The 11,742-nt window shown below is 41.3% G+C and overlaps 1 protein-coding gene across 1 annotated transcript in view; it reads left to right on the forward strand.

Moving 5' to 3' along the window:
* Positions 1 to 10,476, forward strand: part of LOC109917993 (protein FAM83H-like) — an 88,018-nt gene extending 77,542 nt beyond the window's left edge. Inside the window, exon 5 of the mRNA XM_048617420.1 lies at positions 3,624 to 10,476. Coding sequence (XP_048473377.1) covers positions 3,624 to 6,489 — 2,866 coding nt within the window. The 3' untranslated portion in view covers positions 6,490 to 10,476. The remainder of the gene's footprint in view (positions 1 to 3,623) is intronic.
* The last annotated feature ends 1,266 nt before the right edge of the window (positions 10,477 to 11,742 follow it).

Here is an 11,742-nt window from a genome sequence, read left to right on the forward strand (position 1 = left end):
CCCCCCCCCCTCTCTCGCACGCGTTCTCGCCCCCCCCTCGTGCGCGCTCTCGCCCCCCCTCGCGCGCACACGCTCTTGCCCCCCCTCTCCCTCGCGCGCGCGCGCTCTTGCCCCCCATCTCTCGTCTTTCACCCTCCTCGTGCACACACTGTCTCTCTCACACACACATATACTCACTCTCTCCCTCAGAGACACACACACTCACTCATTCTCTCCCTCACACTCTCATACTCTGTCTCTCCCTCCTCCCCTTTCTCTCTCTGTCACGCGCACACGCGCACACACACACGCTGTCTGTCTCCCCGTGTGGCCAATGTGGCGTTTTATAAATTCCTAGTTTAGATATAAAACCAGTCTGACTCCAAACTAAAACACAAACAGATTCCATACAAGGCCTCACACCTAACATATGTTGTCTGACCTAAAATGTCACCTCTTCTTTACACTGATAAAACCTTTACTTCTGTCAGGACAGGGACTTGAAGGGAATTTGGGGATTTACATATACATATTAATCAATTGAAACCTTCTAACTGATTAAAGATTTAACAGCATCTTTAGTTTGTTTAATACATCCTCATTAGTGCTGTGAGCTTTTGATCTTTTACTTATAAATACTGTGTCTGATACTATCTCTCTCACTAACACCTGAAGAAGGAGCAAAGCTTCGAAAGCTTGTGTTTTTAAATAAACCTGTTGGACTATAACCTGGTGTCATGTGATTTCTGACCTTGTCCACCCCAGTCCAACACTGGCATCTCCACATCATATCTTCATAGTGTTGCTGCATGTTGGCCATTTACTTGCCTTGTCTCACAGTTGAACCTATACCTGTTTTCTCTCATACTTTAATCTGAGGTCTGAAAGGATGAAATTATCTTGATCAAGACAGGAACCCTTCTCTGTAAAGTCAGATTGGGCTGATTGAAGCAAACAGCCAAACTTCATCCAATGGCCATTTATGAATGAACTTGAAATGTGAGAATGGACCTTTCATTTTTATCAATCAGTCAAGGAAGAGGCTAAATCTAAACTGATGAAACAGCATGGACAAACTAACTGAATGAGTGAAACAATGATAGGTAGAGTTCACAGTGGAGAATTGTAAGGCTGTTTAGTTTAGCTCCACCAAAGGCAAATAAGAAATCTGAGGATTGGGAACAGTTTAGAATTCAGCAAAGAAGGACCAAGGGATTGATTAAGAAGGGACAAATAGAGTATGAAAGTAAACTTGCAGGGAACATAAAGACTGATGCTGAGTTTTCATAAGTACATGAAGAGAAAGAGATTGGTAAAGACAAATGTAGGTCCCCTCCAGATAGAAATGGGGGAATGTATAATAGGGAACAAACAAATGGCTGAGGAACTGAATACGTGCTTTGGTTCTGTCCTCGCAAAAGAAGATACAAATCAGATACCAGAATTGTTGGAGGATACAAGATTTAGTGACAGGGAAGAGCTAAGAGAAATTAGCAGAGAAATGGTGTTAGGAAAATTGTTGGGATTGAGGCCAATAAATCCCCAGGGCCTGATAATTTACGTCCCACAGTAGTTAAGGAAGTAGCTTTAGAAATAGTGGAAGCATTGGTGGTTATCTTCCAGGATTCTCTAGCCTCTGGAACGGTCCCTGCAGATTGGAGGGTGGCTAATGTCACTCCAATATTCAAAAAGGGAGGTAGAGAGAAAGCAGGGAATTATAGACCAATGAGCCTAACGTCGATAATGGGGAAAATTCTCAAATCCACTCTCAAGGATTTTATAGCAGAGTACTTAGAAAACAATGACAGGATCAGACAGGGTCAGCATGGATTTATGAAGGGGAAACCATGCTTGACAAATCTGTTGGAATTCTATGAAGATGTAACTAGTAGAGTTGACAAGGGGTGACAGTCGATGTAGTATATTTAGAATTTCAGAAAGCATTTGACAAAGTCCCACATAAGACATTAATGTGCAAGATTAAAGCGCATGGGATTGGGGGAAATCTATTGAGATGCATAGGAAACTGGTTGACAGAGAGGAAATAAAGAGTAAGAATTAATGAACAAAAACAAAGTAGCTGGAAAAGCCCAGCAGGTCTGGCAGCATCTGTGAAGTTAAAAACAGAGTTAACATTTCAAGTCTAGGAATTAATGGGTCCTTTTCAAATTGGCAGGCAGTAACTATTGGGGTGCCACAGGGTTCGGTGCTGGGACCCCAACTATTCACAATATATATTAATGATTTGGATGAAGGAACAAAAATGTAACATCTCCAAGTTTGCAGACAATACCAGGTTGGGTGGAGAGTGAACTGCGACAAGGATGCAGAGATCCTTCAGTATGATCTCGACAGGTTGGATGAGTGGCAGATGCAGTATAATGTGGATAAATATGAGGTTATTCACTTTGGAAGCAAAAACAAGAAGGCAGATTACCACCTAAATGGCTGTAAATTGGGAGAGGGGAGTGTGCAGTGGGACCTGGGTGTCCTTGTGCACCAGTTGCTGAAGGTAAGCATGCAGGTACAGCAGGTGGTAAAGAAGGTAAATGGTATGTTGGCCTTCATTGCGAGAGGTTTTGAGTACAGGAGCAGGGATGTGTTGTTGCAGTTATACAGGGCCTTGGTGAGATCACACCTGGAGTATCGTGTGCAGTTTTGGTCTCCTTTTCTGAGGAAGGATGCTCTTGTCCGCAAGAGAGCGCAGCGAAGGTTTACCAGGCTGATTCTGGGGATGGCGGGTCTGATGTGTGAGGAGAGATTGATTAGGTTGGGATTGTTTTCACTGGAGTTCAGATAAATGAGGGGGATCTCACAGAGCCTTATAAAATTCTGACAGGACTGGACAGGGTAGATGCAAGGAGGATGTTCCCAATGGTGGGTGTGTCCAGAACCAGGGGGCACAGTCTGAGGATTCAGGGTAGATGATTTAGGATGGAGACATTCTTCACTCAAAGAGTGGTGAATCTGTGGAATTCATTACCACAGGAAGTAGTTGATGCCAAAACATTGAATGTATTCAAGAGGTGACTAGATATAGTACTTGGGTTGAATGGGATCAAAGGTTATGGGGAGAAAGCAGGATTAGGCTATTGAGTTGGATGATCAACCATTATCGGGAAGAATGGCAGAGCAGGCTCAAGGGGCCAAATGGCCGCCTCCTGCTCCTGTCTTCTATATTTAAATGTAAGAAATTTTTTTAAATGATGAGAGGCTGGGATCTCGGGAGATCCAAATTGAATTGTGTCTGTGTTCAAAGGAAATTAATAAAAACTCATCATCAATTGAAACTAGTAATGGAGTAAACTCATGGAATTTTGTTTAAGACTTATTCTTGGCAAACTTGCCTATTATGTCTCTTAAAATGATGAGAAGTCAAAGCTTTTTCTACTACATGTGACTATGATCTTTTACCAAAAAAAGGAAAGACATGGCAGTCGTTCATTGATTTGGCTTTGAAGGCAACATTGCCACTCATCTCCATTCCTACGTCTAACATGTGACTTGGAGTATTTTCTGTAGTGTAGTGTTCTGTGTTCATGGACTATTTCTAGGGAACAGAACTATAAGCACTCAGTGATGATTGAGACTGAATATTGATTAATGCAACCATCCAACTTAATTTGTCTTTCCTTATTTTCCAGCTTTATGTGGGCCTTTGAGAAGATTCATCGCAGTATCGTTCAACGATTTCAGGGAGAGCTTGTAGCAATTTTCGATGAAGAATTCCGCATTCTTTTTGCCCAGTCAAACCCCCTCCCTGGTGTAGAGAATCTCATACCAGAACCAGATAATTTTTACACTGTGAAACCATACCAGCCTACTGATTGGTGGCGACGTAAACAAAGCCCTAGACTTGTGCATCAAGAGGATATGCTTTCACAGCATTCTGGATATTCATGGGCAGATCCGGATCGTGACCATTTTGGCCATAGTTTTAGACAGAATGATGTTTACAGACAAATGAAGGAGGAATCTGGCATTACAGGAAGCATGAGGCAGCTTACACATGTTCAGCAGGAGGATTTTCAACTTGATCCTACATCCAGTGTTCTGCTAAGAGCAAAGCAGATGGACATGAATGCGTTTAAACGGAGAAGTTACGCAGAAGGGACTTTCGAAAGTTATGATTCTATGGTACATAGATATGGACGAATAAGTGAGCATTATGATGAATTAGATGCTAGATCTGAGCAATTATTCAGGGAAAAGAGGTATCCTTTGGAGCCTGGATTAACAAGGAATAGGTTCAGCTCATTTAACAGTAAGCATGTAAAAGATGGCCTGGGAATACTCGAACGATTTAGACAAAACAGAACAACTCAGCATCAGTACAATGAGTCAGCGGAACAGCCGAGGCACTGGTATGATCAAAAGAATCATGAGGAGGCTTGTTTGACTGGTTTACCACTCCATCCACCTCTGGTAAACTATGAACCTTCCAACGCCTCCAAAGAAGTCCGGCATGGTTCAAATGATTTTGATCCAGTGGCTGATGGAAGGCTAGGGCAGAAAATACAGAAGCGCCCCAATATTGGCCAATCATATGCCTGTCAAAAGTCACCAACTCAGAAACAGGTTCTGGATCCAAAAATGCTTTTCACAGAGTCCAGTCTGGGCCGAAAATCTGATGATCAGCCCACCAAACATGGGCTGAGAAGATGGAGAATCGGCTCTTATTTCAGAGATCAGGATGAGCACCCCAAACAGCTTGAAGATGTTTCTGCACCAGATGAATCTCAGAACAACAATGAAGTGCTCCATGATTCAAGGCAGAACAGAGCCCCTTTAGAGAAACCCTTGTTCAGAGAATCTGCACAGATTACAAGTTATAAACATTTGGATCTATACAACTCAAAGTCTCCAAAAACAGATTTGTCCGATGACCAATCTCTGTCATCGGATAAAGGATATGACGAACGGAATGTGAAGTTGGCAAAACATGAATCCATCCGTAGTAAACTCAACCCTATGTTGCAAAGGAGCAGACTGCGTTCTTCATTGATCTTCAATAATTCCAAGACAGAACAGCATATCACACAAAAAGGGAAAGGGATCCAGAGCATCAGGGAGCAGAAGCAGGAGGAAGAAAAGGAATCCGAAGGGATTCAGGAATCTAAAGCAGCTGCAGATTTGCAGAAAAGTAGCAGCAATGACCAAACCAAACCTATCCAATATTCAATGCCTGATAGGACGTTCCCAAATGAGACTTCCAAAACATCCGAACCAAATCTCAAAGAGGTTTTTACTGGAAAAAAACTAGATTTAGACCTGGGTTGGCAGCAGACTGACTCTGCTTTCGGTAGCCATGACCCAGACACTCAATCTAGTGACCAGCATGAAGCAAGGTCAAAAGTAGACCTTCAACTGAGCAAAAAGGTACAAGATGCCATTAGCAAAATGACCCAGCGTACATCATTATCAAAAGAAATTAAAACACCATATATACAATCAGCAAAGACTGAAAAGCTGCCTCTGGAAAAACCCGGAAAGGCCATTAATTCTGCAGCTAGGCAACAAGATCCCCCACCCTCTCAGCTGGCTGTCGGGTCTTTGCAGCCAGGACTCCTGCCCTCTGAATCAGCCACTCTGAATAATGCTAGCAATCCCCAAAGATCCTCTTCTAGCTTGAAACTGGAGGATGCTGATGGCAATTTAGCAAAGATCAAGATGCATTCATCTACTCTGTGTCTGGACACAAGAGAGGGTAAAGAGGATAAGGCAGGAGGGGAATCCACAATTTTAAATTCCATTTCAAAGAGTCCCTCAAGATTGAAAAGTTTTCTCAACCTTCCTGGTGACACAAAATCAAAAGAAATGCACAACAATGTAGACCTAGCGCAACCTCTGACTTCAGTCAAAGAGAATGAGAAGAATCCTGAAAAGCTATCAAAAACTGTCCAGAGTGAGGTGGTACTTTCCAATTCTGAGAAAGAGGAGAAACCACGAAGGCCTCCAGCCAATCCCACTGCACCCAAAGGTTTACAAACTGTCCAAGGGAGCAGGTATTCTACATCTACCTCCAATGCCCTTTACAGCAGCAACCTTCGAGATGATACCAAGGTCATCCTAGAGCAAATCTCTGCCAACAGCCAGAAGAATCGGGCTGAGAGTGCCAAAGTGCAACATGCCAGCACCAGTGAGAATGTAACTCCAGGAGAATCAAAGGAAAAGGTTACTCCTGAGTCAGACAAAACAGACTCTGATAAAAAGCAGCAGTTTGGTATCTCATCAAGGTTTTCAAACTCTATTAAAAACAAAGGCAAAGCTCAGGCAACACCTGACTATGTTGATCCCTTAATTAAGAGGATGGACAGTTTTCGAAAAGAGAAACGCGTATACAGCAGGTTTGAAGTCTTCTACAAGAAAGATGACTCGTTGAAAACAGAAGACACTTCTGCAGGCCAACAAGGTGACGAATCACAAGATTCTATGGACATAGATAGTGGAGACAAAAAGAAAGCTTCAAAAATAATTCCCAAGCTTCTTGAGACGCTTAAGAGGTTTTAACGCTCCCTGTAATTTACTAAACTAGGTGGAGCTGAACCACAAGTACCTAGACTGCTTGTTGCTGGGTGCTGATATTGGTGATTTTTGTTTAAAGGTGCAGAATATCGAATACTGCTGTAAATTATAGGAATGGTTAACCATATACAGATCCTTCAAATATCCAATTTTAGATAAGTGTGGTAACATACAGCAAGACAAGGAACATAGCACTCTGATCCACTCACTGTAGTGAAAGAATCTTTGAAAGTTGGATGAGACTCAAGAGATTGTTTGGGGAGGAAAGATGTAGACCTACGCGTTAAACCCTTTCATTTTACAACCTAACTTGTGTTTAGGATTTCATGGTGCTGGCAGAATATACACAATTGTATAAAGTCAACAACTGAAATAAATGAGGTCAGGAAGCTTGTCATCTGTAGTACTGGTACTTGAACATAGCCTTTAATATTGCTTCACTTTGAAAGAAGATTCAGCACTCTCAAACTGGGGAAGTGTTTACAAGAGCAGATAAAATATTAAGTTAATGAGATTGATTTTCGTGGGCTTTTTAAGGAATAGCAAGAGAAACATAGGAATAACTGCCTTCATATATTAGACAAGTTGTAGTGCAAGAAGTGACACATTCCAAAATGCCAAAGATGCAGCTAGCCATACACAAACTTGCATTAATAACATGGGATCCTCTTCATGATTAAGTGGGAAGTTTCAACTTACTTTTGCTTTTTTAAAGGAACAGTTTGTAGTGGTTACATATCTACGATTATCAAACAAGTGTAATGTAACCTCAGCTTTGTACAGTGCAAATGGGTTAGCATTCTGGGTCAATTGTTTCTTATGTAAAAAGCCAGTAATTTCAGCTACTAGTTCCAGACTGACCAGTGTTAACATCTATTTTGTGAATCTTTTGCACAAGCCAGTTCAGTTTAAATATTTTTACTTTCTATTTCCCTTCCCATCTTAAGTTAGGAGCTCGTGTTTAAGGTATAGTTTCACACATGTTCACATCCCTCAGAAAAGCGGCTATTCTTAATTGTAAGCCTTAATTGAGACTTTTTGACACTGTTTTGCTCAGTGATCATGCACACCGCACTTTCCAACAAGTGAGACTGATGTGAGCACCCTGTCAGTTATTGTTTCCTCCCGAGCCTGAGAACACGAGCTAATTATAGTCTTTGATTTCTGCTAACTGCATAATGTCTATGATAAGCAAGGTTTACATTGAATTCTCTCTATCTTCCTGGTATTTTTAAACTAGCTTCCTCTTATATGCAGCAATACTATCTGCTGTATGCAAGAATCACGTCTTTGTTTCTTGGTGACTATCTTATATTGCTACATCTGATTGATGAGATTAACAAGTTCTTGCTTTTCTTCTTCCCCACGGTAGAAGCTCAGTTCCAATGTGAACGCATTGAAAGATGAAATAACTACACTGTGCTTGTAAGCTTGATTATGAACAGCTATTTGTGCGATGTATACCAAATGTAAATATTTTTGATACTGTGCAAGGTTGCTGCCTATATCCATTCACAAAGCTGTTACTTTGTAATAAGAAAGATGCTACATTAACAAATGTAAATTCACTCTGTATTTAACCTGTGCTGTACTTGTCTTGGGAGTGTTTGGGAACTCCATAAGGAGGTTTTCTTTCAGTTCAAAACAGTGGAGGAAGCTTTACTCTGTATCTAACCCCATGTTGCCCCTGTCCTGGGTCTGTTTGTTGGGGACTGTGTAAAGGAAGTTTTACTCTGTGTCTAACCCTGTGGTGTACATATCCCAGGAGTGTCTGAAGGGGAACAGTGTTGAGGAAGCTTTACTTTCAGTTTAAAAAAAAGAGTACAGGCAGGTTTATATCTGTATCTAACCCTGTGGTATACCAGTACTGGGAGTGTTTGATGGGGACAGTGTAGAGGTACGTTCTGTCCCTGCCCTGAGAGTGTTCAGTAGTGATAATAGATCTCTGAAATGCAAAGTTGTGCAATCTCCTGCACAAACCCTTCAAAAAGTTCAAAGCTGATGGATGTGCAGGTGTGGAAGGGGTTTGGGGAGAACAAATCCACCTTGCAATGACTGATAATATTGGAAAGATAATCTAACAGTCAGACAACAAATGGTATAACGTCAGCCTCTGCCATGGGAAAGCAGGGTTTCCCATTTCCCTGTGACTGTCTTGGTCTTCAGGAAGGGAGAAGTGTGGAATTAAGTTAAAATGTTACTATTTTGTGTGTCTATGTATTTTACACCTAAGAGGGAATAATCTTTGCAGTTTATTATATTTGATGTTCATAACATTCCTTGACCATCAAGACAAGGAATTATTTAACTATTTCTCTGGGAACTCTGGTCACTCTGATTTAATTCCAGTTTTCAGAGTCATGCTGGCTATGGCATCTTCGATGCATGTAAACACCTTAGCCAGCCACGGAAGACATTGTAACCAAGCCAGTCTTGCTTTCTACCAGACAGGGTTACTCTGGCTAGTGTTTTTTTTTACAGCACATGGACTGCAGCTCACCACCACCTTCTCAAAGGCAACTACGAATAAGAAATAAATGCTGGACAGCCAGCAATGCCCACATCCACAAGAGAATTTTTTAAAAGTTGTTCTGCCAAGCGACTGAGTTTGAATTTGGCCCAATCCCAGGTTGCACTGTCATAAGTCTTGCCTGCTCCAAATCAAGAAAAAATATTACCAGTGAAGATATCTACTTGTACAGAAGCAAAGTAGATGTGCAAGACTGCACCTTGAAGTCTTGTGTGCTGTCTGGTCCCCCTGCCTAAAGAAAGATATTCTTGTTATTAAGGGAGTATAGCAGTGGTTCACCAGATTCATCCCTGGGGTGGGGGACTGTCCTAGAAGGAGAGATTCAGCAGGTCAGGACAGTATTCTCTGGAATTTAGAAGAATAAAGGCGAGCTGATGGAAACTTACAATATCTAGATGTTCTGAATAACCAGGCGGTCCAGAACCAGGGTTTACAGTCTAAGGATACAGGGAAGCCATTTAGGACTGAGATAAGGAGAAGTTTATAATTCTCTGCCACAGAAAGTGATTGGGGCCAAAGAGGAGTTAAATATCATTCTTAGAGCTAAAAGGATCAAAGCGTTAGGGAGAAAGCAGGAACAGAATACTGAGTTGGATGATCAGTTTGGATAATTATCATTTTGAATTGCCTACTCTTATTTTGTATGTTTCTTTTTGGATAGACAAGATTTGGTACAGAAAGGGTGTTTCCCCTAGCAAGGAGGGGATCTAGAACCAGGGGAACCGTCTGAGTAAAAGGCAAACAGTTTAGGAGTTAGATGAGCAGGAACACCCTCTTCAGAGGGTGGTGAACTTTTGGAATTCTTTGCTCCAGAGGGCTGTGGTGTATCAATCATTAAACTCAAGAAAGAGATGAATGGATTTTCAGTTACTAATGGCATCAAGTGATTTGGCAATAGCATGGGAACATGGCAATGAGGCAGATGATAAGCCATGATCTAGAACGACCTCCCCCAGTCTTATGTCCCTGTTTAAGAATAGCCAATTGCATTAAGTATTTTTACAGGGATGAGGAATGCAGACCACATGAGCGAGTGTCAGGGTAACCTTGCTATATTCCAGGAGACAGAGTGACCTGACTGCACCAGTGAGGAAGAGCAGAGAAAATTGTCTTTGGAACATTCTCTTTATCTCCATTTAACCTAAACACAAAATGGCCTTCTGAAGGGAACCATTCCCTCTAAATTTACTTGCAAAATCAGGGATGGCTATCTGTTTAACCTGAGAAGGTGGGGGATGGGGCAGATTAGCAGAAACAAAACAACTAGGAAAGCTTTGACAAACATGCCAATATAAATGGAACTAAAGTACCTTTTAAACACGTGCAATGGTTTGATTACTGAATGTATTGTTCTGTATATCTCAATACAATATGTAATAAACCATATTCTCTTGTACTTCAGCACAACAGCAGCTAAATAAACAGCGTATAGTTTGCACTGAGCCTGTTGTCACATTTATTGTAAAAACCCAGCTGCTTTTTTGGATGACAAACTTAAAATTCTCACTGCATATTTTTATTAGAAAATTATTCATGGGACTTTGTGTAACAATAAAAATAATAAAGTGTGAGTGAGGATGCTAGGTAAGAAAGGTGACAGGTCTTTAGAGAGTGGGTATCAGTCAGCAGTGCTTAATCAGTTAATGATAATGGAACAAAAGTAGGGTCATGCTCAGGAGCCCAGAGGAACAGTGAGCCAAGAATCTCAGCACAGGAATGGAGGAAGTCCTGAAGGTTACCTTCAGTTTTGTTTTTAAAATGTACACGATATTAGCAAGCCCAAAATTATTAATTGTTTATGCTCCTAACAAAATGCAGTAAATCACTATAATCCATGCCTGCAGAAGGAAAACAGGATAGTAAATATATATGGGACAAAAGCTATGATCCATAAATCAATCACAACAGATCGTTCACGAGCAAAAGGTTTGATTATTTTGGGATGGTGTCTGTTTTAGATATTGTCATTACTGTAAATTGAAGAATTGGAAAAACAATCCTTCAGATGCTGCAAATCCACAGCAATTTAGGCAACAACTGGGGAGGCAGAAAGATGAAATGGTTAAGGTTGATGCGATTTCTCACTATTTATGATTTTAAAAAACCCAAAAAGAAAGCAAGGGACAAGAAGGCAGACAGAGAGAGAGAAAAAAAACTCACTCGAAGGGCGAGGCAATGGCCTAGTGGGATTATTGTTGGACCGTTAATCCAGAGACTCAGGTGACATTCCGGGGATCCGGGTTCAAGTCCTGTCATGGCAGATGGTGGAATTTGAATTCAATAAATATCTGGAATTAAGGGTCTAATGATATCCGTGTAGGAAAAACCTATCTGGTTCCTTAATGTCCTTTAGGGAAATAAACTGCTATCTTTACCTGGTCTGGCCTACATGTGACTCCAGACCTACAGCAATGTGACTGACTCTTAACTGCCTTCTGGACAATCAGGGATGGGCAATAAATGCTGGCCTAGCCAGCAATGCTCTCATTCTGTGAATGTTTTTTTTTTAAATATGGAACTAGAAAGGAAAGCAGGAGACAGATGACTGAGTGTAGAGAAAGTGAGTGGGAAGTTCATGGGAGATAGAAATGATGGAGGAAGCTGGAGCATCTACAGTCTAGAATATTACTGGAACTTTTCTGGCGATGCCAAGGGTGGATACATAGGAGTCATGAGAGCACTTTTGAAAGAGAGGGAGACGGTTTACA

Source organism: Rhincodon typus, chromosome 2 (assembly GCF_021869965.1).
Source record: "Rhincodon typus isolate 14 chromosome 2, sRhiTyp1.1, whole genome shotgun sequence".
Classification (NCBI taxonomy): domain Eukaryota; kingdom Metazoa; phylum Chordata; class Chondrichthyes; order Orectolobiformes; family Rhincodontidae; genus Rhincodon; species Rhincodon typus.